The sequence below is a fragment of the Ipomoea triloba genome, chromosome 12 (genome assembly GCF_003576645.1).
Source record: "Ipomoea triloba cultivar NCNSP0323 chromosome 12, ASM357664v1".
Lineage (NCBI taxonomy): Eukaryota > Viridiplantae > Streptophyta > Magnoliopsida > Solanales > Convolvulaceae > Ipomoea > Ipomoea triloba.
Window position 1 is genome coordinate 18,389,205 of NC_044927.1, and position 25,004 is coordinate 18,414,208.

Here is a 25,004-nt window from a genome sequence, read left to right on the forward strand (position 1 = left end):
TTGAACTCCAGATCCATTGCCTCTCGCCATTCAGAAAATTTAACTGCCTGAGTGTAGCAAGTGGGCTCAGTAGGACAAACCTGAGCAGAGAGAGCCAAAAGTGGAGCCACAGATCGACTCCTCGTAGCCATTGCATGGGAGCGAACAGTCGGACGTGTGGACTTGCCACGGGGTCGTCCTCTTTGACGAGTAGGAGCAGCAGTGGTGGTGACAGGAGAATCAGCCTGAGCAGAATCAGCAAGAGAAGATGGCAATACCTGTAAAACCGATTCAGCCCACGGCTTCTGCACAGAGGGAGGAGATGGCACAACAACCCTACTAACAAAGGGAAACACATTCTCGTCAAAGTGTACATGTCTGCAGATATAAATCTTATTAGTCGTTAAGTCCATGCATCTGTACCCCCTAAAAGACTCAGGATAACCTAAGAAGACACAAGGAGATGACCGATACGATATTTTGTGACGATTATAAGGACGCAAGTGAGGATAACAAAGACAACCAAACACACGAAGAAAAGAGTATGAGGGAGAAGATTTATGCAACAATAAATGAGGACTGGAATTCTGCAAAACACTAGATGGCATTCTATTAATCAAGTAAATAGCAGTTTCAAAAGCAAAGTCCCAAAAACGAGATAGAACAGACGCACGAGCCATAAGAGTAAGACCAGTTTCGACAATATGCCTGTGCTTCCTCTCAACACGACCATTCTGTTCATGAGTGTAGGCATAGGACCTCTCAACACGACCATTCTGTTCATGAGTGTAGGCATAGGATTGTCTATGATTAATCCCTAACTGAAGAAGAACAGCATAGGATTGTCTATGATTAATCCCTAACTGAAGAAGAACAATATGTAACTTTTTATGATTAATCCCTAACTGAAGAAGAACAATATGTAACTTTTTGTATTCAGCTCCTAAGTCAGACTGAACAATATGTAACTTTTTGTATTCAGCTCCTAAGTCAGACTGAATAGCCTTAATTTTCCGATTAAACGACCGTTCAACTAAGGCACGAAACTTGTCAAAAATGGCATACAAGTCAGACTTCAATTTCATAGGATAATACCACGTGTAACGAGAATGGTCATCAACAAAAAGAACAAAATAACGATAACCAGAAGAAGACAAAACAGGAGCTGGTCCCCAAATATCAGTATAAATCAAATCAAGAATATTCGAACTAACAGAGTCTACACGTGGCAAAGGGAAACGAGCAGACTTGCCCAATTGACACGCAGAACACAAAGAAGAAGTACAACGATTATTGCGACTAGAACTACTAACTGAACAAAAAGGAAGAATACGATCTAAGACTCGTTGATGAGGATGTCCCAAACGATCATGCCATACGGAAGAGGAAGCACGGGATGAGATAAACGCACGGGGACTGTTGTTCGGAATGGGCAGCGTGTAGAGACCACCGCAACTATTGCCGCGAAGAAGAATTGCATTGGTTGCTATATCCTTCACAACAAAAAAGGATGGATGAAACTCAAAAAAGACTTTATTATCTTTTGCAAAGCGTTGCACAGATAAAAGAGAGGAAGACAAACCAGGAACATGTAAAATATCAGACATCCTAAATACTTTAGACGGGGTAGAAAAAGAAGCATGACCAGTATGACTAATAAGCAAACCTGTACCATCACCAACTCGAAGAGCATCACCACCAGTGTACTCTTCAGATGTAAAGAGCGCAGCAATATCAGGGGTCGCGTGATTTGTCGCCCCAGTGTCTGGAATCCAAAGATGCGAGTCAGACACAAGATTCGGCGCATCCTCAGCATATGTTAAATGAGCTTGGAGTCCACGGCCAATTAAAGAAAAATAGGTTGGTGCAAGATGGCCATAATTGCCACATAATTGGCATTGAGGCTGCCAATTACCACCACGTCGCCCACGTGACCTGCCACCGCCATGCGAGCCACGTCCACGCTGCACACCACGGCCCTGCTGCTGCTGCTGGTCGGCGAAAACAGCACCGCCACATGACTGATTCCCACCGCGGCGATTCGATCCGCCACGCCAAGACTGCGACCGACCTCCACTACCACGCTGGCCAACAAAAGCCGTAGCTGCAGGGGCTGGAACACTGCCATAGCTATCACCGGTAGCGAACTCATGCGAGCCAAGGAGATCAGCGAGTTCGGGAAGACGCACCGGCTGACCTCGAACATTCAAAGAGGCTACGACAGAGTGATATTCTGGACGTAAACCTCTGAAAATATACATATTCTGATCCTCCAAAGGAACCGCACGGCCAGCAAGAGCTAGATCTTCCACCATAACTTGCGCACGAGCAATGTAGTCGACGGCGGAGGCATCACCTTGGCGTATTGTTTGCAACTGTCCAAGAATATGCATAATCCGAGCTTGACTGGAAGAGGCGAGAGCCTGCTCAAGCGCCAACCAGAGATTACGCGACGTAGTGCAACCAATTGCGAGGTACATAACTTCCGACGAAAGTGAAGAGATTAACATGCTAAGGACCGCCTGATCTTGGCGCACCCATGGAGCATGCAGCGGGTTGGGTAGAGCAGCAGTAGCGGAGGAGCCTTCAGAAACGGGAAGAAAACGATTAGGGCAAGAGTTCGTGCCATCAACGAAACCCATGAGGTCGTGCCCACGAAGAAACGGAATAACCTGCATCCTCCAAAACAAGAAATTCTTGTTCGTTAGCTTAATGCTAACATAGTGATGCGCAGCAGACAGAGAAGCAGTTGCTGAAGAAACTGCAGAAGAAATAGCTGCATCAGAAACGGTCCGTTCGGAAGAATTAACAGAGCCGTCAGCCATTGGAAAATAAACCTAGGCTAGCTGATACCAGATGAGAACTGAATATTGTATTGATTCAATTGAACAATTACAATGATGAGGAATAGGAGATATATATACAAGGGGAGTCTCAGGTAGAGTAGGATAGCTAGTCCTAACGTGACTCAAACTCAGAGAGTCTTAATACCCACAACCACGTACTACCCAAAAAATTAAGGATCACGCTTGTGTAAAACCGTCTCACGAATTGTTATTCACATATCGAGTCATGAAAAATATGCAAATATAATACTAAATCATAAATAAAATGTTTGTTACTTATAAGAAAAATGTAATACTTTTGAATTCAAATGTAATACTTTTATATTTTGACGTAAAAGTATTGATTTTTTCATCAAAGTATTATATTTTTCCTTATAAGTAATGTTGCACTTTTAAAAGAAAATGTAATACTTTTGATGGAAAATGTAATACTTTTGATGGAAAATGTAATACTTTTGATGGAAAATGTAATACTTTTACATCAAAATATAAAAGTATTACATTTTCTCATATAAGTAATAAATATTTTATTCCTGATGTAGTATTACATACTGATGAGTAAACTCCATTTTACGATTCTAGCCGACAAAAGACTACAAGGAGTTAAAGTTCAACTTTCTGGGAGTCGGTCTATTCGCCTTCTTAGTTTAAAATAGCTATGGGTAACCCGCCCTCAACAATACCTTTCATTAATAAAGATTTTACGTATCCAATAAAAAATAACATTATGGACTAATAAAAAATGGTAATTATAGGATCTCTAGCCTAATTCCTTTTCTATTTTTCACAAAAAGTTTTTGTGAATATTCTCAAATCCTGATGAAAAGTTCACGGACTACCTACGGAACAGCGATCTGATCTGAATTATGAAGAATATCACAGGACTTTGGACTTGGCTATGCATGAACCAAATAATTTCAATCTTTGTTTGGATACTTATGTTAGAAGAAACAACGAATATTAATTATCTAAGCTGGAAAGATTCTTCTAAGGAAATTAATTAGGGCTTCAATAATTTACAAGCAAAAGTATAATTGTTGGGCATTAATTTATGGTTTACATAATTGAAAGATGCTAAGGCCAAACAAAGGCGACAAAAACATGACGAATATTATCAACTCTAAACACTACCTAAAGTCAGCCATCTTTCATTCTTTAGTGTTTAAACAATAAGATTACAAATTATAAGTCATGTTGGGATAAACATCCAGATTGTAACAACTTTCTGTAATGTCCTCAACAACAGAATACCCAAATCCGTTATGATTATTCTTAGAAATTTTAAAGGATTGTGTTTCAAATTAAAATCCTTTATATTATATATATATATATATATATATATATATATATATATATATATATATATATATATATATATATATATATATATTTTGGTTCAAATGCGGCGGCGAGCTCCGGTGCGGTCATGCGGCCTAATCTGCACCGTCCAATTTCATTAATTTTACTGAAATTCGGGTATGTTTAAGTGGGGTTATTATGGTAATTTTAGTATTTATATTACTTGAATTGGAATGGTGCATTTTAGTACATAGTGTGGTGCGTTTGAATACATGATGTGGTGCGTTTTATTACGTATGTTGGTGCATTAACTGTGTTGTGGATGCGTTTTATTACGTATGTTGGTGCATTAACTGTGTTGTGGAATGGTTTTATTACGTATGTTGGTGCATTAACTGTGTTGTGGAATGATGTGTTTTAATCTATCCGTTGGTGCATTTTATACGTAGAATGATGTGTAACTGGGTTGTGGAATGATGTGTTTTAATACGTCGTCTGGTGCATTTTAATACATTAAATGGTGTGTATTTTAACACAGGTGTTTCTAATAAGTGTGGTGCATTTTAATAAGTATAATGGTGCATATTTTAGCACATGTTTTCTTTTTTTTTTGAAAACTAGCACATGTTTTCTAATATGTGTAAATAGTGTATGCTTATAATCTGACATGAGGCACGTTGTGGTACATTTTAATACCTAGAATGATGTGTTTTATTAAGTACATTGATGAATTTTAAGTGAATAGACGCATTTGGTATATTATGTGGAATGGTGTGTTTTATCGGTCCTCTGGTGCGTTTTAGTACGTAGAATGGTGTGTTCTGTAACATATATTGCGCGTTGATGTGATGAGTTGATATGATCTAATGGCTGAAAATAGGCCACACAGCCACACCTAATGACCAGGCCACACCTGATCATGAATATATATATATATATATATATATATATATATATATATATATATATATATATATATATATATATATATATATAGAAGAGNTATATATATATATATATATATATATATATATATATATAGTAGAGTTCAGGTGCGGTCGCACCTTAACGTGCGGACAGTGCGGCCGCACCACTATGTATACAAATATACACCACTCAATGTTAGAAAACACACCACACAAATATGCACCATTAGGTAAGCATCACCAAAAAACGCACCACTAGGTATGCAAATATACACAACATAGGCCCTGTTTGGTAAATGGCTGTTGGCTGATTGGGTTGGCTGTTTGGGTTAGAATGAATGATTTGTTGATAATATTGGCTGATTGTAGAAAGTTGTTTGATAAATTAGCTATTAGCTGATAGCTGTTTGGTATAATTTCTTTTCTCAAAAAGCTAATTGAAAATGCTGCTTTGAGTAGCCTTTTGAATTTTAGCATTTTGGAGTTACAAAAAACTTATTAACCAAACAACTAATAGTGGTCAAATAAGCCAAAATTGGCTGATAGGCTGATTATTTACCAAACAGGACTATAGTTTTTCAGAAATGCACAATTAGGGGCAAGGGAGTTACGGTGCATTATTTTAGGTGTGTTGTGTGCTTTTTGGTGTTATTGTGTATTTTTATTGTTGTGCATTTTCTAACATTGAGTGGTGTGAACCGCACCGACCGCATGGGAAGGCGCGGCCACATTTGAACAGATATATATATATATATATATATATATATATATATATATATATATATATATATATATATATATATATATATATATATATAATGTTAAATTAGTTTTATACCAAATAGCGGTTAAATTTTATTAAAATATTACGAGAGTATTATTTATATCACAAATTATATTTTATATTAAACTAATTAAATTCAAACTAATAACGTTTCAAAATTTTGAGAAACCAAATTATTTTAGTGTAGAATAACATTTGGGGTTGAAATTTGATATTTTGGTGTAATGGGTTGGAGATGAATAAAATTTGATATAAGAAAATGTTGAGAATATTCATTTTGATATGACATTTGGTGGACATTTTTAGTGTTTTGGTGTAAAATGGGTTGAAGATGGTCCATGGAGTTTCACTATTTTATTATAAGGCTACATGTACATAGTTGAACTATTGGGAGCTGATGGTGTAAATGTAAACGGGGGTACGGATTTACACCACGTGTATTGTTTGTGTATGATGTAGTGTATGGAGTGTGTATGCTTGGGAAGGAAAGCCATGGATTCCTTCCTGGAGAAGAACCAAGAACTCCATAGTGAACAAGAGAGAGGGCCGAGAGGCAAGGGATCCAAGGATGCCATTACAGTGGAGGGTCAGGTCCTTTATATAGGAATACAACCTGACCCTTCAGGAATATAATATTCCCCAAAGGTCACTTGCCCTTTAACAATTCCTAAGGGACACCCGACCTTTTAGGGGTACAATAATACACGGACTATATACATTGTATTTCTACAATAGTCCCTTGGGGTATTTACCCATCAGGAGCCATTAAAGGAGGTATTTCTTCATGAAGAAATTGAAATGAGAGAAAGATGCCTGGTAGAGTAGAGAAAGTGGCTAGAGGGAATTAGGGTAAATTATTGTGTAGAACATGGTGTATATAAGTGTATGGACTATGAATAAAAAGTATGTAATATACTAAAAGTAAATTATTTGTGTATTGAATATACATTATTTGATAGTATATAAAATAATGTATTTTTAGTACTCAAATAATATATTTTACATATATAAATAATGTACTTTTAATATATTAAAAATGTATTTTTTATTTATGGTTTACATAACGATATAGATAATGGTTCATGTAAATCGTAATAATGATACTGCAATTTGCGTCTTGTATCCGGAAAGAAATTGACTTTATTTAATTCTTTAAATGGGTTCCAATGCCTTGAGCCAACAACTTGGGCTAGTATAGTTGTTTAGGCTTCAAGCTATTGGGCCGTGGGGTTATTGGCTCATCCGTACATAATAAGACAAATTATATATTATGTGGACCATGATTCACACAGTATTATGTAAACCATAAAAAAATATTTTTAATATATTAAAAGTATATTATCTGTGTAATGAATTTACATTATATAAAATATTGTATACTTTTTATTTATGATCCAAATTGTGTGGACATGGTCCACCCAATAATGCTATTGCACCATAATCTCAAGTTCTCAAAAGGTGTTTAAACTGAATATCCAAAAACAATATTTGGAATTTGACATGCTGTAATAAATAAATGACGCAGATGAGATGATATAGCAAATTTTTCTGTGGATCATGAATACAAGATACATTTTAATAGGAATAAGGTTCAAATTGGCCACTGACCATGAATACAAGATACATTTTAATAGGTTACGTTCAGTGGCCAATTTGAACCGTAATCCTTTTTAATATACTACAAAAAAAAAATTATTTATGTATTGAATGTACATTATTTGATAATGTACAAAATAATATACTTTCAAATAATATATTTTACGTACAGAAATAATGTACTTTTAGTATATTAAAATATACTTTTTTTTATTTATGATCCATACAGCTGTGTAGATCATGGTTAATGAAATAATGATTGATGATATATAACACACTACATGCATTTTTGTGTTTTTCACCCGGCTGAAAATCTCTCAATTTCCAGCCACAAAAATGGATAGAAATTGAAGTTTTGTTTTTCTAGTTGTGTCGGGGGAGTGACTAGAAGCCTAGAATCAAGGAGGATATCCTGGGCGTGGTCTATGACAATATTATGTACACTCTGCTGTGTATAAAGAGTCTTCTGTCATTTTTAATAAATTTTTTGACCTTTAGGTCTCCTAATGCGTAACCTCTCAATATCTTTCCTGGTAATGCAACTTCTACCCTACCGCTAAAGTAGAACTTATAAGATAACTCTTAAATCATTAAGTTTAGGCTGTTTAGCCCCGCAAGACTGTGAGAGGACTATCTTGGATTGGAAGACCAATACTTTCTGCGGACCGTGGTCAAGGTCATCCCTCCTTCCGATTAAAAAACAAAAACACAATGTAGCATAAAATATCAGCGAAATTGGTAGCTAGAACACATCGGTGTTGTAGCTTTATTTCAAACTTTACTTGTACGCACGTTGTTAGGTCAGAATTGCTGCGCTGAAGGTGGTGCATCTCACGTAGTATATTTCTGTGTCACTACTTAAAATAACAATAATATAATAATGATATTATATATGTTGTTGTCATCTTCATAGTCTCTGCATGTTTGTGTAAGTGTATATAAAGTGATTGTTTTATCAAACTAACCCCGGCACACAAAGCTTGTTGTGGATCAAGTGAAAATACATACATTCATACATAAATAATGAAGCAGTTTTGGCGTATGATATTGGTCATTAGTTTGCAAGTCCTGGCGATTGAGGGCAGCCACCAAAGGCCGCCGGCGGCGACACCGGCTCACGCCACTCTCAACAACGCCCTGTCTTTCGACTACTATATGAACAGCTGCCCACAACTGGAACAAATTGTGCATAATAAAATTATGCAATGGATCAAAAGGGATCGCACCCTTGCTCCCGCCCTCATTAGGTTGCACTTCCACGACTGCGCCGTTAGGGTGGGTATGCATTTTATAATGTTTTTTTGAATGATAAGGCCGGAAAAGTCCTATCACTATCCGAATTGAAGGTGTATTTCAAACTAGGAGGTTTATATATATACTATTCATGGAATCAAACTTGTAACATTGTTGACATTTTACAATTTCTGCAACATAAAAGTAGTCATATATCTTGATGTGAATTAATACATGTAGATGCATATATGTAGGGATGTGATGGTTCAATCCTATTAAACCACAAGGGAAGTGAAAGGAAGGCAAATGCAAGCATGTCACTAAGGGGATTTGAAGCGATAAACGACATCAAGCAAGAGGTGGAGAAGAAGTGCCCTAAGACTGTCTCCTGCGCCGACATTCTCACCGTCGCAGCCAGGGATGCCACTCTCGCCGTCGGAGGCCCATTTTGGATGGTTCCTTTTGGAAGGAAAGACGGCCGAGTTTCCCTTGCTAAAGAAGCCGATCACACCGTCCCTATTGGCCGGGAAAGTGTCACCCGTTTGATTAACTTCTTCCAATCCAAGGGTTTGAATGTCCTTGACTTGGTTGTCCTCTCAGGTATATACTACAAAAGTTGTTAGGATCTCAAAGGTTTACTACTACATCAAAAGTTATAGTTCATTTTCAAGACTTAACTTGATGCAGTTTTAACTGCACTTGGAACTCGATATTTTCTTATAGGTCATTGTCACATTTACGAGAGGCGGAATGCTGGATTTGACGGCCTTCTGCCAACAATCCTCTAACTATCAATGGATGAACTTGACCTCCACCTAACAAAAATACATATATTTTCTTAACATTGATTTAGTGATTTAATATTATCGTATATATAATGTCTTAAAATGTTACATGTGCCATGTTTAGGAGCGCACACCATCGGAAGGAGTACATGTGAATCCTTACAGTTCAGGCTATCCAATTACAACGGTACTCGCAAACCGGATCCAACCATCAACCGCCATTATCGCAACTTGTTGAGAAGGAAATGCAAAAAGGCATCAGATTACGTGAATCTTGACGGCGTTACACCCAATGCTTTCGACGTCCAATACTACACAAATCTTGAGAAGAAAATGGGAGTTTTGCTAACGGACCAGTTACTGTACTCTGACCGGAGAACTGAGCCTCTGGTCGCCGTCTTGGCTTCTCAGCCTTCGGTGTTTGAGCCGCAATTTGCTGCCTCTATGGTCAAGCTTGGAAATATTCTGGATCATTTCAATAACGGTGAAGTTCGACTCAATTGTGAGCGTATCAATACTTATTAAATATGAGTGTATTTTTAATATTTTGGACTAAATTTGATTAAATTTTAGAGGCTAATGATTGAATTGATAAGTGAAAATACCAATATAATAGTGCCGCTAAGAGTACTTTCATAAAGTATGTTTGAATTTGTAATTTCAAAGGATGTGTAATGCGCTTTTGATTCCATAGTGTGAAATGCAATATTGTGGGGGTGACGATATTATCACTATTTTAGATTTACACGCGACTGATTTAATGTCCAATGTTTGTATTTAAATAAGTAATTTAAAATATATAAATCAATGTAAGATTATATAAGAACAATTTATTATAGTTGACATTAAAATTAATGTTTAATTTGAACTTTTTTATAAACAATGCAATTATTTAAATATTTATTATAGTTGGTATGGTATAGTATTAGGTAGTAGATACTACTTTTGGTTGAAATTAATCCAAGTTTTGTAACTTCATAATTCATTTTTGGATAGGTTTGTCAATGAATTCGTCTTCATTGTTTGTTTGCTTCTTTTTTGTTGGTAGTGTCTCATGTACAATTGTGTTACTGTCGCTAGTTTGCAAAAAGAACAAATTTGGTCTAATTAATTAGTTTTATTATATTAAAGAAATATATAGATGCATGAATCCCTAAGTTGATTCCTGATAGCGTAAATTCACTAGTACAAAATTTATCAAAAATATAGGACAATTTGCGTTTCCCACATTTTTGTAATTAAAATATCCAATATTTAATTATTATTATTTTTTTTAAAAAATGGACCAGCTGCATCCGAAGTACCCACTTCGGATGCAGCTAGTCCGTAGCGTTACACTAGGTGCGTCCGAAGTGGGAACTTCGGACGCAGCTGCTTATTATTTTGTTTTTTAATTTTTTTTTAGTTAAAATGTTAGATCTGGATCTCAATCTCCCCCCATTGCCACTCCACGGGCCAACGCAAATCTGCGCCATCGACTCCCCATCGCCACTCCACGACCAACACCGCCGCCGTTTCCACTCCCACCCGACGTTCCCTCTTTCAATCTGCAAATGATGTCGTTTCGGAACGCCGCACCACTCCATAGACGAGACCAACGCTTCCTCCCCTGCCGATCTACTTGGTCGAGATCTCCGCCACCGCAACGCAACCACCGGCTCTCCTGCGACGCCGACGCTACCACCGCACCGCCTCCGCCCCAGCTACCTTCGTCCACGTATTCCCGGTCAGCAGGTTTAATCTTAACTCTGAGTAAATACAACAACTCTATTGTAATTGTACGACGATTTGGTGATTTTTTTGAACTTTTTCTTCAAGATTCCGTGTTAAATCGTGTTGTATTATTAACCTAGGGTTTTAGTTACACTTAACAATGAAATAATGATAGTGGTAACCATAGTGGTCTCTTTTAATGCCTTTTAAAGGTATGTGGTATTGTTCAGGTAACTTGTGTGTAGTAGCTGTAATCCTTGTTCACTTGGTAACCATGTAAACAAACTTCTTATACTCTTACAGGTATCATAATTTTGTAATTTGATTAGGTAAAACAGCTTTGGGAGAAGCAATGATCTTATGCACTCTTAATTTATTATTTTTGTTTCTGTAATCCAGCAAAGAGAGACAATGTTGGAAGACGCAGCTTTGGGAGCCTTAGGCTCATTAGCTGAATCAGCCATGGTATCTCCCACAATTTATTTCAGGACTTAATCTGATCCATCTTTCAGTTTTGCTAGTGACTCTGTCCCTTGAGTAAACGTGCAGGATGAGTTTTGGCCATTCTATGGCATTGTAATGCCCTACCTAAAATTTACGGTAGTAACTGCAAAAGCGGATTCTGATTACTTGCTTGTAGCCAACTCCCTGAAGTGCATTGCTGTGATTGCGGTGGTAGTGGGGAAAAGTATGTTCTATGCTGATGTCGATGATGTGAGTATGATTATGATTTTGTTGTTTTTTCCAATAAGCTGAATTAATCCTTTTTGGTTCCTTATTAATTCTAATGATGCCTTATGTTGTTGTGCCTTGCAAGGTTGTTAGAGATCTCATCTTGTTACAAGAATCTAACTCTGGAAACGATGGCACAGTGAGGGGTTATTTGCTACAGGTATGTTGTGACACACTTCATATTTTCTATGGTTTTGGACTATACTAAACGAACACATTTTATATCTGTGCAGGCGTGGGGTGGAGTCTGCCGATCTTTAGGGGTGGACTTTCTTGCTTACCTGAGTGTTTCCGTGCCTCAGCTGATTCAGTCTGCTAAACGGATAGATTACCTGACAGATGATGTTGATAGTGATGATAAGCGAAGAAGTATTATCTTGAAGGAGAAGTTCTTGGCTTGTAATACAATAGGCTGCTTTGCTGCTCATATCAACAGAGGACTGCATATGTGGATTAAGGAGGTTTGTCAAGATCCTTAACAATAGAATGGGGCCTCGGAGAAACAAAGTAATCTGTGAATTTAATGATTAATGCAGGTTGTAGATGCTGTTCTTCCACTTATCAATTTTAAACTCGATGAACGAGTTAGAATAGCTGTAGCAACAGGTAACCTTTCTTTCGGTGTCTCCTTATCGTGGATTGTGAGCTCTATATTAATCAACTCAAGTAAGGATGTATACACAGACACACAGATACACACACAGGCACACACAAACATATATTGGAATATAGCTATTTAGCTGTTTTTTTTTGCTTTTTTTTTTAATTCTATTTCAGTAATCTTTTGATAGGCATGTGGGAAAATGAGCATGCATTCACTGCTTGTATTTGCAATGTTATTAGTATTTTAATTCTTTTGAATGATGATGTCCATTTTTAAAATGATTGGCAGCTAGAAAAATATGGGCATGCCCAAGATGTAATATATTCAGGCCTTCATATAGATCCATCAAGGTAATGTAACAAACTTCAAATGGAAGCTACATCCTTACTTGAGTTGTGTAGAAGAATGGTTGTTTGATGTTTGCCATTTGTTTATATACCTCCCTGTTTATTTGGGAATATGATATATTCAATCTGCTTACTTAAAATGTTCTGCTCATCTTTTATATATTCCATAAATTATAATTAAATGTGAAAATTTGTGTGCATTAGTATGTCCTTATGATTCTAGGTCTTGAATCAAGTTGAGCTTGATTGTCCTGACATTGAAACATTATGTATAAAAGATCTCATTGACGAATGAAAGTAAGTATTTTATCCTAAGTGGAATTCTGAGATTAGCTAATATGTACTTTGATTTTTTGAATTATTCGTTGGGGTTTTTGTAAATTTTTATGTGTTAATTTAATGTGTTGACAGTGTTGAGGTTGCTGGAATGTACAGGAAAAAATTAATTTTTTTTAAAAATAAAAATGACTATCTGCGTCCGGAGTTGGGAAGTTCCGGACGCAGATAGTATACTTTTTTCTTTAAAAATATACTATCTGCGTCTGGAGCTTCCTAGCTCCAAATGTAGATGGTCCATTAAAACAATAATAAAAAGACCATCTGCGTCTGGAACTGCCAGCTAGTTGCTATCTGCGTCCGGGGCAACTCCGGACGCAGATAGTCCATGGCAACTGCGTTTCCGGCATATGCGTCCGGAGTACTCCGGACGCAGATAGTCCAAAACTCCGGACGCAGATGCCTGTTTCTGTACTAGTGATTGGATCGGGAGTCAAGACTACGCTACGAATACGTATATAGTGAGCAAGTAGAAGGACGCTTAGTCAGTTAGTCGGTCGAACCAGCCAGTCGGTCTACCAAGTGAGGATCGAGCGGACTAAAGCTATGTTGTATTATGGAGAAGAAGACGAATACAAGTGATATAGTGTTACAATGTAGTGAATACCACAAGTGATGTGTTATTGCGAAGAGATGAATCTGACATGTGACTTTGTGTGACAATACATTGGATATCACAAGTAAGAAGAGGACCTCCTACTTATACTAAGGCCTTCTCTAATAGTTAGAATTTTGGTGTAGTTTTTGAGGAGATTTTGTAAGTGTGATTAGGAAAGAGAAAATAAGGTGGAAGAAAAAAAAAAGAAAAGAAAAAAAAATACAAAACAAGGCTGACAAAAAAAATAAAAATAAAATAAAAAATAAAAAGTATTACGTGCCCAGGCAGGCGCGTGCAGTGCACACGCCAGCCTGGGCGCGAATCTGTGCCTCACTTGCGTGAGGCGCAATGATGCTGCCAAAATGAGGGGCCCACCAAACCTGCAAAATCTTGATTTTGCAGGAGAAATACTAAAAACACCATCCACCCATATTTTACTGTTCCAAGTTTAACCCAAAAGTAACTATTGGGACACCCTAAGCATGTCATCTAAGCTATTTAATGCTCTATATGCAAGTGGCTTGACATTGAGCGCTCTTGTTGGTCTACTTAGTCAGTCACTCTACAGCTACACGTAGACTGATTACTTAGGCGACATCATTCCTGCACTCTATCAGTCGCCTTCCTTGCAGACACAAGTGGATCTCCTTTACTTGTAGTATAAGCTAAGTCCTCTAACTTACAAAGTGGGTCACGTAGCGGACCGACCGTGTGGCTCTAGCAGACCGACCAGGTGGGATTCTGCCGGTGCGATCCCACGGGTAATCTTGGAGAGCCTTTAACCATCACTAGGCTTTTGTTGATAGTCATGACATATGCAAACATCAATGTGAATTATTTATGTTGGAACTTGAAGGGCAATATCATATCAGAAGGAGTGAGAGACATTCGAAGGATAAGAACTTTGATTCCTTCATGTTTCCATTAACTATTCTTGCTTCAATAATGTGATATGCCAATCTTGTGATGATGAGACGCGTACCGTTATAAAGACCAAGAGAATGGTCTATTTTCCGCAATAATATAACAGGTGCACCGACCTTTAATGTCAATGAATGATTAAGAAAATCATACAATCTCAAACTATTTAATAATTTAGGAGCATGTACTTCTAATAGATTTTCATCATCTGATTCTATCTTACACAAAGAGTCACAACTTAAATATGTTCATCCTTTTGCAATATTCATGTCGCACATGTACTGATTAATTTGATCAACGACATCTAAAGTCGACGAGCGGATCACTGACCTTCCAGCTGCGACGCATCAAGTGTGCGATATCTTGAGCTTGAAATTTTAAAAAATCACTTTTAATGTAATCAAAACATTGATTCATAACAGTCACTACAAGAAATTTCACATTTAGTGACAACAGAAGTTGTCACTAAAACTACCGATTTTGGTCACTATTGAAATTGAAATTTTAATTTTATGATTTACATGTATATATTATGTGATTTTTTTTCCATAAAATTAGTTTTGATAGTCAAACTGTAAAATATATTGATTTTACCAATCACTAAATTTCAAAATGTTTCAGATTCACAGGTATATATAAGTAAAACTCACATCTAAAACCTAATTATTTTTGTCAATATTTCATACATTTAAAGCAAGTCTGTGACTATTGTAAGAAGTTACTAACCTTGAGTCTAACATACAACATAAAGCATTATTGTGTGATAGTGGGTAGTTAACTTTGAGATAAGACCATTCAAGCATATAAGTATGTTTCGAGCTTGTTTCTATGCTTTCAAAATTCAAATAATCATACTGGCATCAGGAAAATAAAAATATATTAGAATGTATGAATCATATATCTAAACTGTTAATCCAAACTTCACTCCAGATTACCAACAGGAGTGTATGGCTTTTTGGGATGATGCTCATCCAAACTATTGAAATGCAATGTCCATAGTCGTTGATTGGCAGACCACTCAAGCTTCATATTTCATCAAAGTATCCATTTCTTATGATATTATGATTTATAACATATAAGAATCGACAAATAAACTATAGTATGAGTCTTCCTTGCATGCAACAAATATCACAAAAATTCAGTGTTCTAAAATAAGTGTAAAAATACAATATGTAGATAATCTGCATTGCATTATATATCATTAATTTAATTACTTATTGGTCAGTTATTACAAGATCTTGAGGTACATTTATATTTTGATATTCACTAAATATAACTATATTATGAAAAAATTTACCTGAGAGTAATAGAATAATAAGCACTTGAGTGATTGTTAGTTGACCGTAGAGCGTTGATATTCTCTGGACAAATAACTGTTGGTTGACCGTAGAGCGTTGATATTCTCTGGACAAATAACTGTTGGTTGACCGTAGAGCGTTGATATTCTCTGGACAAATAATTGTTGAAAAAAATAGCATAAAAAGACATTTTAGTGGCTATTTTGTGGTACAAATATATATGGAATCCACTTCCGATTCAGATCGGGCCAAAGTGGATGCTGGTTCTTTGTAGTTAGACGAAGAGATTGATATATTGTACGCTCAAAACGGGTAATGAGTGAATGAGAAATTGGTTCTCAAAGTTGCATTGACCCATTTGAGTTGGAAAAATAGAGTTAAAATACAATTGTCTTACGAATAGGAATTGTATTACCATATTTTACAATATTACGCAAATCTTAATAGTATATGAGTGTTTTGGGTGGAAACTTAAAATGAAGGATTTTGTTTTTATTAATAGTATAGATTACGTTGACGGGACGTATATGTACTGCATTATTACGATTAGTAATTTTAATCTAGAATTATATTACGATTAGGACAGTATGGAAGAATATATTTTATTAGGAATTTTATTACTATATTTTAATGTACAATTGTTGTACGAATATGAATTGTGTTACCATATTTTACAATATTACGCAAACTTTAATAGTATAGGAGTGTTTTGGACGGGAAGTTAAAATGAAGGATTTTGTAATAATTAATAATATAGATTATAGACCTAACTTTATATAGATTATTAGTAGAGTAGATATAATGGCAAATTATTGTGTGGACTATGGTCCACATAGCTATGTGGACCATGAATATAAGGTACATTTTTATTATACTAAGAGTACATTATTTTTGTACTAAAGGTACATTATTTAATTGCATATATAAAATAATATATTTTCAGTACATAAATAATGTACTCTAAAATAATGTACTTTATGTATAAAAATAATGTACTTTTAGTATATTTAAAAATATATTTTTTATTTATGGTCCACTTGAAATATAATTGGGTAGATGATGTGAAATTCCAAGTGATATTATTGGCCGGTGCGTGCCACGATTTGTGGAATGAATTCTTTTGAAGGCTTTTCAATTTAATCGAAGTTAGGCCCATTCATGCTTCAATTGAATTTTATGGTGCGTTTGGTCACACATGGAATTAGAATGTAAATTAGAATCAAATACTTGGCAATGGTAATGAATTTTGACGAAAGTATTTTGTATGTTTGGTAATAGGGTGTAATTGAAATGATTATTAATATTAATATTTGGTTATTTATGACCCTATAATGGAAATAAATTTTTTAAAATACAAAAATCAAGTCAATTGATCCTAATATAATGACATCCAAAGCATAAATATGAACAAAAAAAAAAAAAACAAATCTAAAAGTATTAATCCAAACTGGAAAGTTAGATTACCAATAAGATGGAATGCTACTCATTTTTAGTTAAGGAATGAAAATGTTAATTGAAGGAGTAATCAAAACGCATAGTTGTGCTTTAAAAAATTATCAATCAAACACTAACTATGATTATGATTCTCATTCCTAATGTGTAAACCCATTAATCAAACACACGTACCCTTACTATTTTTATTATTGTTTTTCTTAGACAATTCTTTTATATTCGACTAGTATTTTCGCACATGCGATGCACGGAATGGATTTGTTATAATATATTAAAAATATTTGGATTAATATATAATTATTTAAATTAGATAATCAAATATTATATAGTGGAATTGAAGATATGTTTTGGATCATTTATATTTTTTGATGTTATCATTGCTTGAGTTTGAGCAAATAATTGCTCAAATTAATAGCTAATGTGTAGATCTACGCATGCGGTGTTATAACTTTGGATATTTTATATATCATTATTTATGATTTTTATAAATTGGGCAAATGTACTTGTTCTCTAACAACTCAGTTATTGGAATCAATTGTCATCTTAAATCATTTGTATGGAACATATGTTTTTTGTCTAGATATATAGCAATTTTGTCATTTTGTAAGGAAAAAAAAACAAAAAAAAACATGAGTTAATTAGTGCATTTTTTAGTTTTTCGTTCCTTTACAGTTTCCCTTAAGAAAACATGAGTTAATTAATCCATCTGTTAAGCATTTAATTGGTCCAGTCAAACTAAGAAGAAATGAAACTCAAATAAATATTGTATGGTAAATCAAAAACAAAACAACCAAGGCTATCATGCATTGAGTTCAATCTTAGGCTTTTTCAAACTCTTTGAAGACGATGAACAATCCATGTTTACTCTCTTCAAAGACGGTTGCTCAGGAGTAGTTTCATCAATGGAGATGACTTCTAGATTTGTCGAATATGTAGCTTCCAGTGGTGTTATGCCCTGGTCAAAAATAACTATTAAAAAATCAAGGCTAAAAAAATTTTATTGCATGAGGTAGAACGAAATTGTAATTAAAAATTACCTTGGTTGCTATCCACACCTCCGGGAGCCTTCAACACTCAAAATCCTTGAGTTTAAACATGTCTTTGGGAAAATCAGAATCATCTTAATCCGTAACACTAATCAAAGTGTCATTATTCGTTTTCATAATGTACTTTTGCTCGCACGACTTAAATCTCATGTGAGAGGTTTGCACAACAAAATTGTGAATATTATAGATTTTCCCTTCCTTCAAGAGTTTGTTGAATTGTTTGACAAATTCTTTAGAAATTTGTAAATGGATACAAATTCCATGAGGGAATCACCCATAAATATTAATATTAATTAATAAATAAATATTATAAATTTTATATTTTTTCAATCATGAATATACTAAAAAATAGTAATAATTCATTATGTGATTATATTCTGTGGATAACAAATCCATTATGTGATTATAATCTATGATATATACTGAAGTTTGATTGTCTAATATGCAACATACAACATAAAGTAAAAATTCAGTATTCTAAAATAAGCCATTTAACTAATATACTATGAGTATGAGTCTAAATTATAGTATAAGTCTAAACTATAGTATTAATCCAATATTAATAAATAAATAATATAAATTTATATTCTATATGTAACAAATTCATTTTGTGATTATATTTTGTGGATAGCAAATCCATTATGTGATTAAATTTTGTAATGTATATTGAAGTATGCAGGCCCGTTCCTATCATTTTATAGGCCCGGGGCATAGCATCAAAAATGGGCCCTACATGAAATTTATCAATTGTTATGTCATGGAACCGAGTCCACTTTGCAAGGTGGACCCGGGTCTATGTTCACAATGAGACCACTTGTTTAGGTAGGGTTCTAATGAGACCACTTGTTTAGGTAAGATCGTGAGATCAGATCTTGTGCATCCATGTAATAATTTAATGGTCTAGATTGATTTAAGATTCTAAGTTAAAGTGTGTGCGAACCGTGATAAAATGTGTGCAAACGGTAAGTAAATGTGTGGGAACGATTAAGTGTGTGTACGATGATTAAATGTGTGAGAATTGAGTGGGTGTGCAAAAAATCTAGACCATTAAAATTTTTTAGATCGATGTACAAGATTTAATCTCAAAATATTTTAATGGACTAGATTAATTAAGATTCCAAGTTGAAGTGTGTGCGAAAGGTGATTAAATGTGTGGGAACGGAGTGTGTGTTTCAATCAATCTAGACCATTAAAAAATATTGCATGGATACACAAGATTTGATCTCACGATCTTATCTAAATAAGTGGTCTCATTGGAACCCTACCCTCTATATATATATATACACATACGCGTACCTAACTACATGAAAAAAAAAAACTAAGGTCAAATAATTTAAACTAAAGTATAAAAATAAATATATATGTGGTCATGGAAGTTTGGAAAATTTAAAGTATAAAAATAAACATATAAAATAGCCATGGGAGTTTGGGAATTTTAAAGTATAAAAATAAAATATATATATATGCGTACGTACTACAGAAAAAAAAATTAAAATTACTCAAATATGCTGCCAGAGTTCGACCACTTGACCTTAACAATAAAACTCGTAAGCCCCACCAACTAAGCTAAATAAATTTATTTGATTTAAATGTACATTAATTACAAAAATCGAAAATCTAATAGTATACATATAAAAGGTGGTGGATTAGGGTGGTGGGCCCCTTTTCAAGGTGGGCCCTGGGCAAGGGCCCAGCCCGCCCTTGCCTAGGGACGGGCCTGGAAGTACGATTGTCTAACATACAACATAAATTCAGTATTCTGAAATAAAGCATTCAACCAATATAGTATGAGTATGAGTCTAAATTATAGTATGAGTTTAAACTATAGTATTAGTCCAATATTTTTAAAATTCAATGCTGTAAAAAAAGTGTATAAATGCAATATGTAACTTGGAGTCATGGAATAAGCATGCCAGTGTTTGTTGGTTGATGACAACACGTTGATATTCCTTGGCCAAATAACAATGCATCAACCGGTGCCTTATAGAGCTTTTCCTTGTCTTGAGGGATGTAATTTGACTCCATTACTAAGCAATAAAGAGAAAGATGAGAAATTACAGAGAACAATAAAAAATATATAATGGTAGAATATCAGTCAATTAGTGATCCTTTTATATATTCCGCCAATTACTAATATCAGATTCATTTTCAACCAATTATTATTTTTTTTTTCAGTCAATTAAAATATGAGATGCAGTGATATTTTTACCTAATTTCCGTTCCATTTTTAATTGATGATGTAGAATATTATTATTGAAATATTTCCGTTTCATTTTTAATTTCCGTTCCATTTTTAATTTACCTTTAATATTGTTTAAAATATGCCTTTACTATTGATAATGTAGAATATTGTTATTGAAATGCAATGATCTCACCATTTTCTTTTTCATTTTAGTCAATTATGGATATTTTTTATTTGTAGTTAATTATTAATATTCATTTACTTTTATATATTCAGTCAATTAGTAATATCAGATTAATTTTCAGTCGATTATTTTTTTTTTATTTTCAGTTAATTAGTCAATTAGAATAATATATGTAATGATATTTTCATTCCATTTTTAATTTACCTTTACTATTGATGATGTAGACTATTATTATTGAAATATTTCCTTTCCATTTTTAATTTACTTTTACTATTGATGATGTAGAATATTATTATTGAACTATTTCCGTTTCATTTTTAATTTCTGTTCCATTATTTAAAAATTGTGAAAGATTTATGATTTAATTGTGATTTGATTTATTCTACTGTGTAATATTATTGTGAATATTTAAAATGCAATGATTTGACCATTTCCTTTTCCATTTTAATTAATTATGGATACTTTTTTAATTTTCAGTCAATTATTAATATTCATTTCCTTTTCCAATTGACATAATTTCCGTTCTCTTTTCTATTTTTAATTTTCAATCAATTATTAATATTCATTTCCTTTTCCAATATACCTAATTTCCGTTCCATTTTAAATTGATAATGTAAAATATTATTGTGAAACATTTCTATCATAATAATTACCGTAACTACTAATAATGAATTATAATGAATTATAATTAATATTATTTTATCATAATAATTACCATATTACTAAAATGCCCCTATGTTTGGGCGAAAAAATTTTGGAGGAGGATATTGTTTTTATATATAGTATAGATAGATTCTATATTTGTAATTACCGTTATAAACGGATTTAATAGGAAAATTTAAGTTTTTTTTGAAAAACAACCAAACCAATCCATTAATCTCGTAAAAAGTTCATGTCAACTACATCAGAAATAAAACGAGGAAGAGAACAGAAAAACTCACACCGCTCTTCCCTCTCATTACATAAAGCTTGCTTAGCCAGAGTATGGGCAAGCATATTACCAGTACGCTTAATAAAACGAAATTGAACTAAAGGAAGCTCTTTCAACAGCAGACTAATCTCATCAATAATAGCACCAAAGGGAGTAATGTTACCCCCGTAATGTACCGCTGTGGTCACAACCTGAGCATCAGTCTCAACGATAACCTGTCGCCACCCTTTTTGCTTGATCCAACTCAATGCCTCCCTAGCCCCAATCGCTTCAGCTTCACGAACGGAGTACATCATATTCATAACAAACATCATAACCCCAAGCACTGTACCCGAATCATCCCGTAAGCTCTATCCAAAACCCATTTTCTGCGTATAGAAATCCATAGCAACGTCAATGTTGAGTTTCATAAAAGGCCGTGGAGGGGGTTCCCAACAAAGAGGATGCTCAATTTGCGGATTGGAGGGAGAAGGCCGCAAAACCGCACCACGGACAGTCTTCCAATTCTGAACATAATACACAACATGATTAACCAAAGTGGAAGGGTCTTTTAATTGATTTCTCCAAAGCATTGAATTCCTATTCTCCCATATTGCCCAGTAAATAACAACGACATTTTCAATCACAGGTCTTGGCAATTCATCCCACATTTCAGCAATCCAAGACTCAATTGTATCAATGTAAGTGAGATTCCAATTTTCATTCAAAATATGCCAACAATCACGCGCAAATTTACAATTAGCAAATAGGTGAACTGCATTTTCATTTGCCCTCCCACATAAGACACATACCGGATCACAATTAACCCGCTTTACAATCAAAGCATCTTTCGTAGGTAGCCGTAACGTATATAATGTCCAGAAAAAACACTTCACCTTTGGAGGAACCTCTAATTCCCATAAGCCCGGCCACCGACTCACCACCCCCCTTGCCACACCCCCATTCGCGATCCGATAACCACTTCTCATCGAATACACCCCCGACTCTCCCCCTTTCCAATAAACTCGGTCCAGAATATTTGTAGAAGGAATTGGTAAGTTACGCATAAGTTGAACATCACGGGGACAAAAAATATCTCTTAAACAAGCATAATCCCAATTCTTAGTACCTGGATCAAAAAGAGAGTCAACTGTGGGATTACCCAAGTATACATACTCCGGGGTTAAAATATACGGATTCACATCATCAGGGAGCCACGGATCACCCCACACCCTCACCTTTCCCCCATCCCCAACTCGCCACCTCACTCCCTCACTCAACAACCCCTGGGATTCCCTAATACTTGTCCACACAAATAAAGGGTTGGACCCACCTTTCGCCTCTAAAAACGAGCAGTTGGGAAAATACCTAGCCTTAAAAACCCGAGACACGAGAGCATCCTGGTCAGTCAAGAATTTCCAGCCTTGTTTCCCCAACATCGCCATATTCATCTCTCGAACACTTCTAAAACCCATATCCCCAACCGTTTTTGGTGAACACAAGTCAGCCCACGTACTCCACCGGATTCCTCTCCCCCCTCCTCTCACACCCCCACCAAAAGGAATTCATTAATTTCTCAATTTCATCACAAAGGCCTTTCAGGATTAAGAAAACATTCATAGCATAGCTGGGGATGCTTTGGAGAACAGTCTTAAGAAGAACCTCACGCCCCCCTCTAGACAAAAATCGATTCCCCCAGCTCATAATCCGAGTTCTAACCCTATCCCGAACAAACCCCAGAATGTCCCTCTTTCTTCGTCCCACATACCCTGGCAACCCCAAATATCTCCCACTCCCTTGCTGTTCATGAACCCCAAGAATTTCACAAACAACCACCTTATCCTCCCGGTGAACATTTCTCCCAAATACAATCGAGGTTTTACTTAAATTAATGCATTGACCACTCGCCTGCCCGTACTCACTCAGAACAGCCTTCATCACCCCCACCTCTAAACTATTAGCCCGGAAGAAAAATAGGCAATCATCGGCAAAGAACAAGTGAGACACAGCCGGGGCACCTCTTGCTACCCTAACCCCATGAATACCACCCTCCCTCTCTTGCACACGAATCATGGCAGTCAGACTCTCAGCTAGCAGGATAAATAAATAAATACGCAAACCCCTAGACGGAATTATTGGCCCCCATTCCCTCCCTTCAACCAAAACCTGATACTGCACCGTAGTCACACACTCCTCCATCAACCTAACCCAATGAGCACTAAAACCCAACCCCAACAAAACCTTGCTCAAAAAGCCCCACTCCACCCGGTTATAAGCCTTGCTCATATCAACTTTTAAGGCCCCGTACCATCCCCTATCCCCGGTATGCCTATTAAGGGAATAAACAGACTCAAACGCAACCATGACATTATCCACAATCGAACGCCCCGGAATGAAAGCACTTTGATTACAAGATATAACAGAATGCAAAATAAGCCTCAATCTACTAGCCAATACTTTTGCAAGGATGCGATATACAACATTACACAAAGATATTGGGCGAAAATCAGACATTGTTTCAGGGGTTTTTACTTTGGGAATCAACACAATATGGGTAGCATTTATATTTGCAGGCAATGAACCAGTAGAGAGAAAGGATTGGCAGAAAGAAACTACCTCGGGTCCCAAAATATCCCAATGGAGTTGGAAAAATACAGGCGATAGATCATCCGGTCCCGGCGACTTATCAGGATACATCCCAAAAAGCGCAGCTTTGACCTCTTCGGCCTCCACCGGACGTAGCAGAGTATCATTTTGCGAATCAGAAATAGAACACTCCAGGCATTCCAGTACTGGACGCATATCACCCACCTCAGCCGTAAAAAACTTTGAAAAATAATCCACTATCACTCCACCCATTGCCGCCACCTCCGACACCACCTCACTCGTATCAATTCTAAGTCTCTCAATGCGATTCCTCTGCCTTCGCCTATTAACCGAATTATGGAAAAACCGAGTATTAAAATCGCCCCCCTTATACCACCACTCCTTAGCCCTTTGCCTCCATTTGACACTCTGATTTTTCAACAGAACCATATATCGTTCTTGCACTGCCTTATACTCCCTCAAACCATTTTCATCACACGCCCTTCTCAACCTCCCCATACTAGCAGTACACTGCTTCAATTCCTCCACCTCACCTCCACTCACCCTTCTACCCCATTCCCAGACCTTTCTACCACACTGTACCAACCTATCACCAATATTTTCCCCAGGAAAATTACCCCAGGCCG

General features: G+C 35.7%; 2 protein-coding genes across 5 annotated transcripts; both read left to right on the top strand.

Moving 5' to 3' along the window:
* Positions 1-8,453: 8,453 nt before the first annotated feature.
* On the top strand, positions 8,454-10,141 carry LOC115999470 (peroxidase 7-like). The gene is made up of 3 exons (XM_031239317.1): positions 8,454-8,705; positions 8,918-9,263; positions 9,573-10,141. Exons 1-3 carry the CDS (start codon positions 8,454-8,456, stop codon positions 9,971-9,973), a joined length of 999 nt encoding a protein of 332 aa, XP_031095177.1. The 3' UTR covers positions 9,974-10,141.
* A 663-nt stretch (positions 10,142-10,804) lies between these two features.
* Positions 10,805-13,136, top strand: LOC116000357 (importin-5-like). 4 transcript variants are annotated; one of them, XM_031240424.1, is made up of 7 exons: positions 10,805-11,182; positions 11,392-11,464; positions 11,561-11,626; positions 11,711-11,875; positions 11,979-12,053; positions 12,127-12,354; positions 12,430-13,136. In XM_031240424.1, the coding sequence occupies exons 3-7, from the start codon at positions 11,573-11,575 to the stop codon at positions 12,631-12,633; spliced, it is 726 nt and encodes a 241-aa protein (XP_031096284.1). In that variant the 5' UTR covers positions 10,805-11,182; positions 11,392-11,464; positions 11,561-11,572; the 3' UTR covers positions 12,634-13,136. The 4 variants fall into 4 exon arrangements, with proteins under 4 accessions (XP_031096284.1, XP_031096286.1, XP_031096283.1 ...); XM_031240427.1 differs by lacking the exon at positions 11,392-11,464 and having other exon boundaries at positions 10,808-11,182; positions 12,430-12,499; positions 12,786-13,136; XM_031240426.1 differs by lacking the exon at positions 11,392-11,464 and having other exon boundaries at positions 10,805-11,174.
* The last annotated feature ends 11,868 nt before the right edge of the window (positions 13,137-25,004 follow it).

What these genes read in the sequence shown, in the direction of transcription:
- LOC115999470 (XM_031239317.1), top strand. Translation starts at nt 8,454, where the DNA reads ATGAAGCAGTTTTGGCGTATGATATTGGTCATTAGTTTGCAAGTCCTG. An exon ending in TCCACGACTGCGCCGTTAGG is followed by an intron (nt 8,706 to 8,917) that starts GTGGGTATGCAT and finishes GCATATATGTAG; the next exon opens with GGATGTGATGGTTCAATCCT. An exon ending in TGACTTGGTTGTCCTCTCAG is followed by an intron (nt 9,264 to 9,572) that starts GTATATACTACA and finishes TGCCATGTTTAG; the next exon opens with GAGCGCACACCATCGGAAGG.
- LOC116000357 (XM_031240424.1), top strand. Translation starts at nt 11,573, where the DNA reads ATGTTGGAAGACGCAGCTTTGGGAGCCTTAGGCTCATTAGCTGAATCA. An exon ending in TCTATGCTGATGTCGATGAT is followed by an intron (nt 11,876 to 11,978) that starts GTGAGTATGATT and finishes GTGCCTTGCAAG; the next exon opens with GTTGTTAGAGATCTCATCTT. An exon ending in TGAGGGGTTATTTGCTACAG is followed by an intron (nt 12,054 to 12,126) that starts GTATGTTGTGAC and finishes ATATCTGTGCAG; the next exon opens with GCGTGGGGTGGAGTCTGCCG.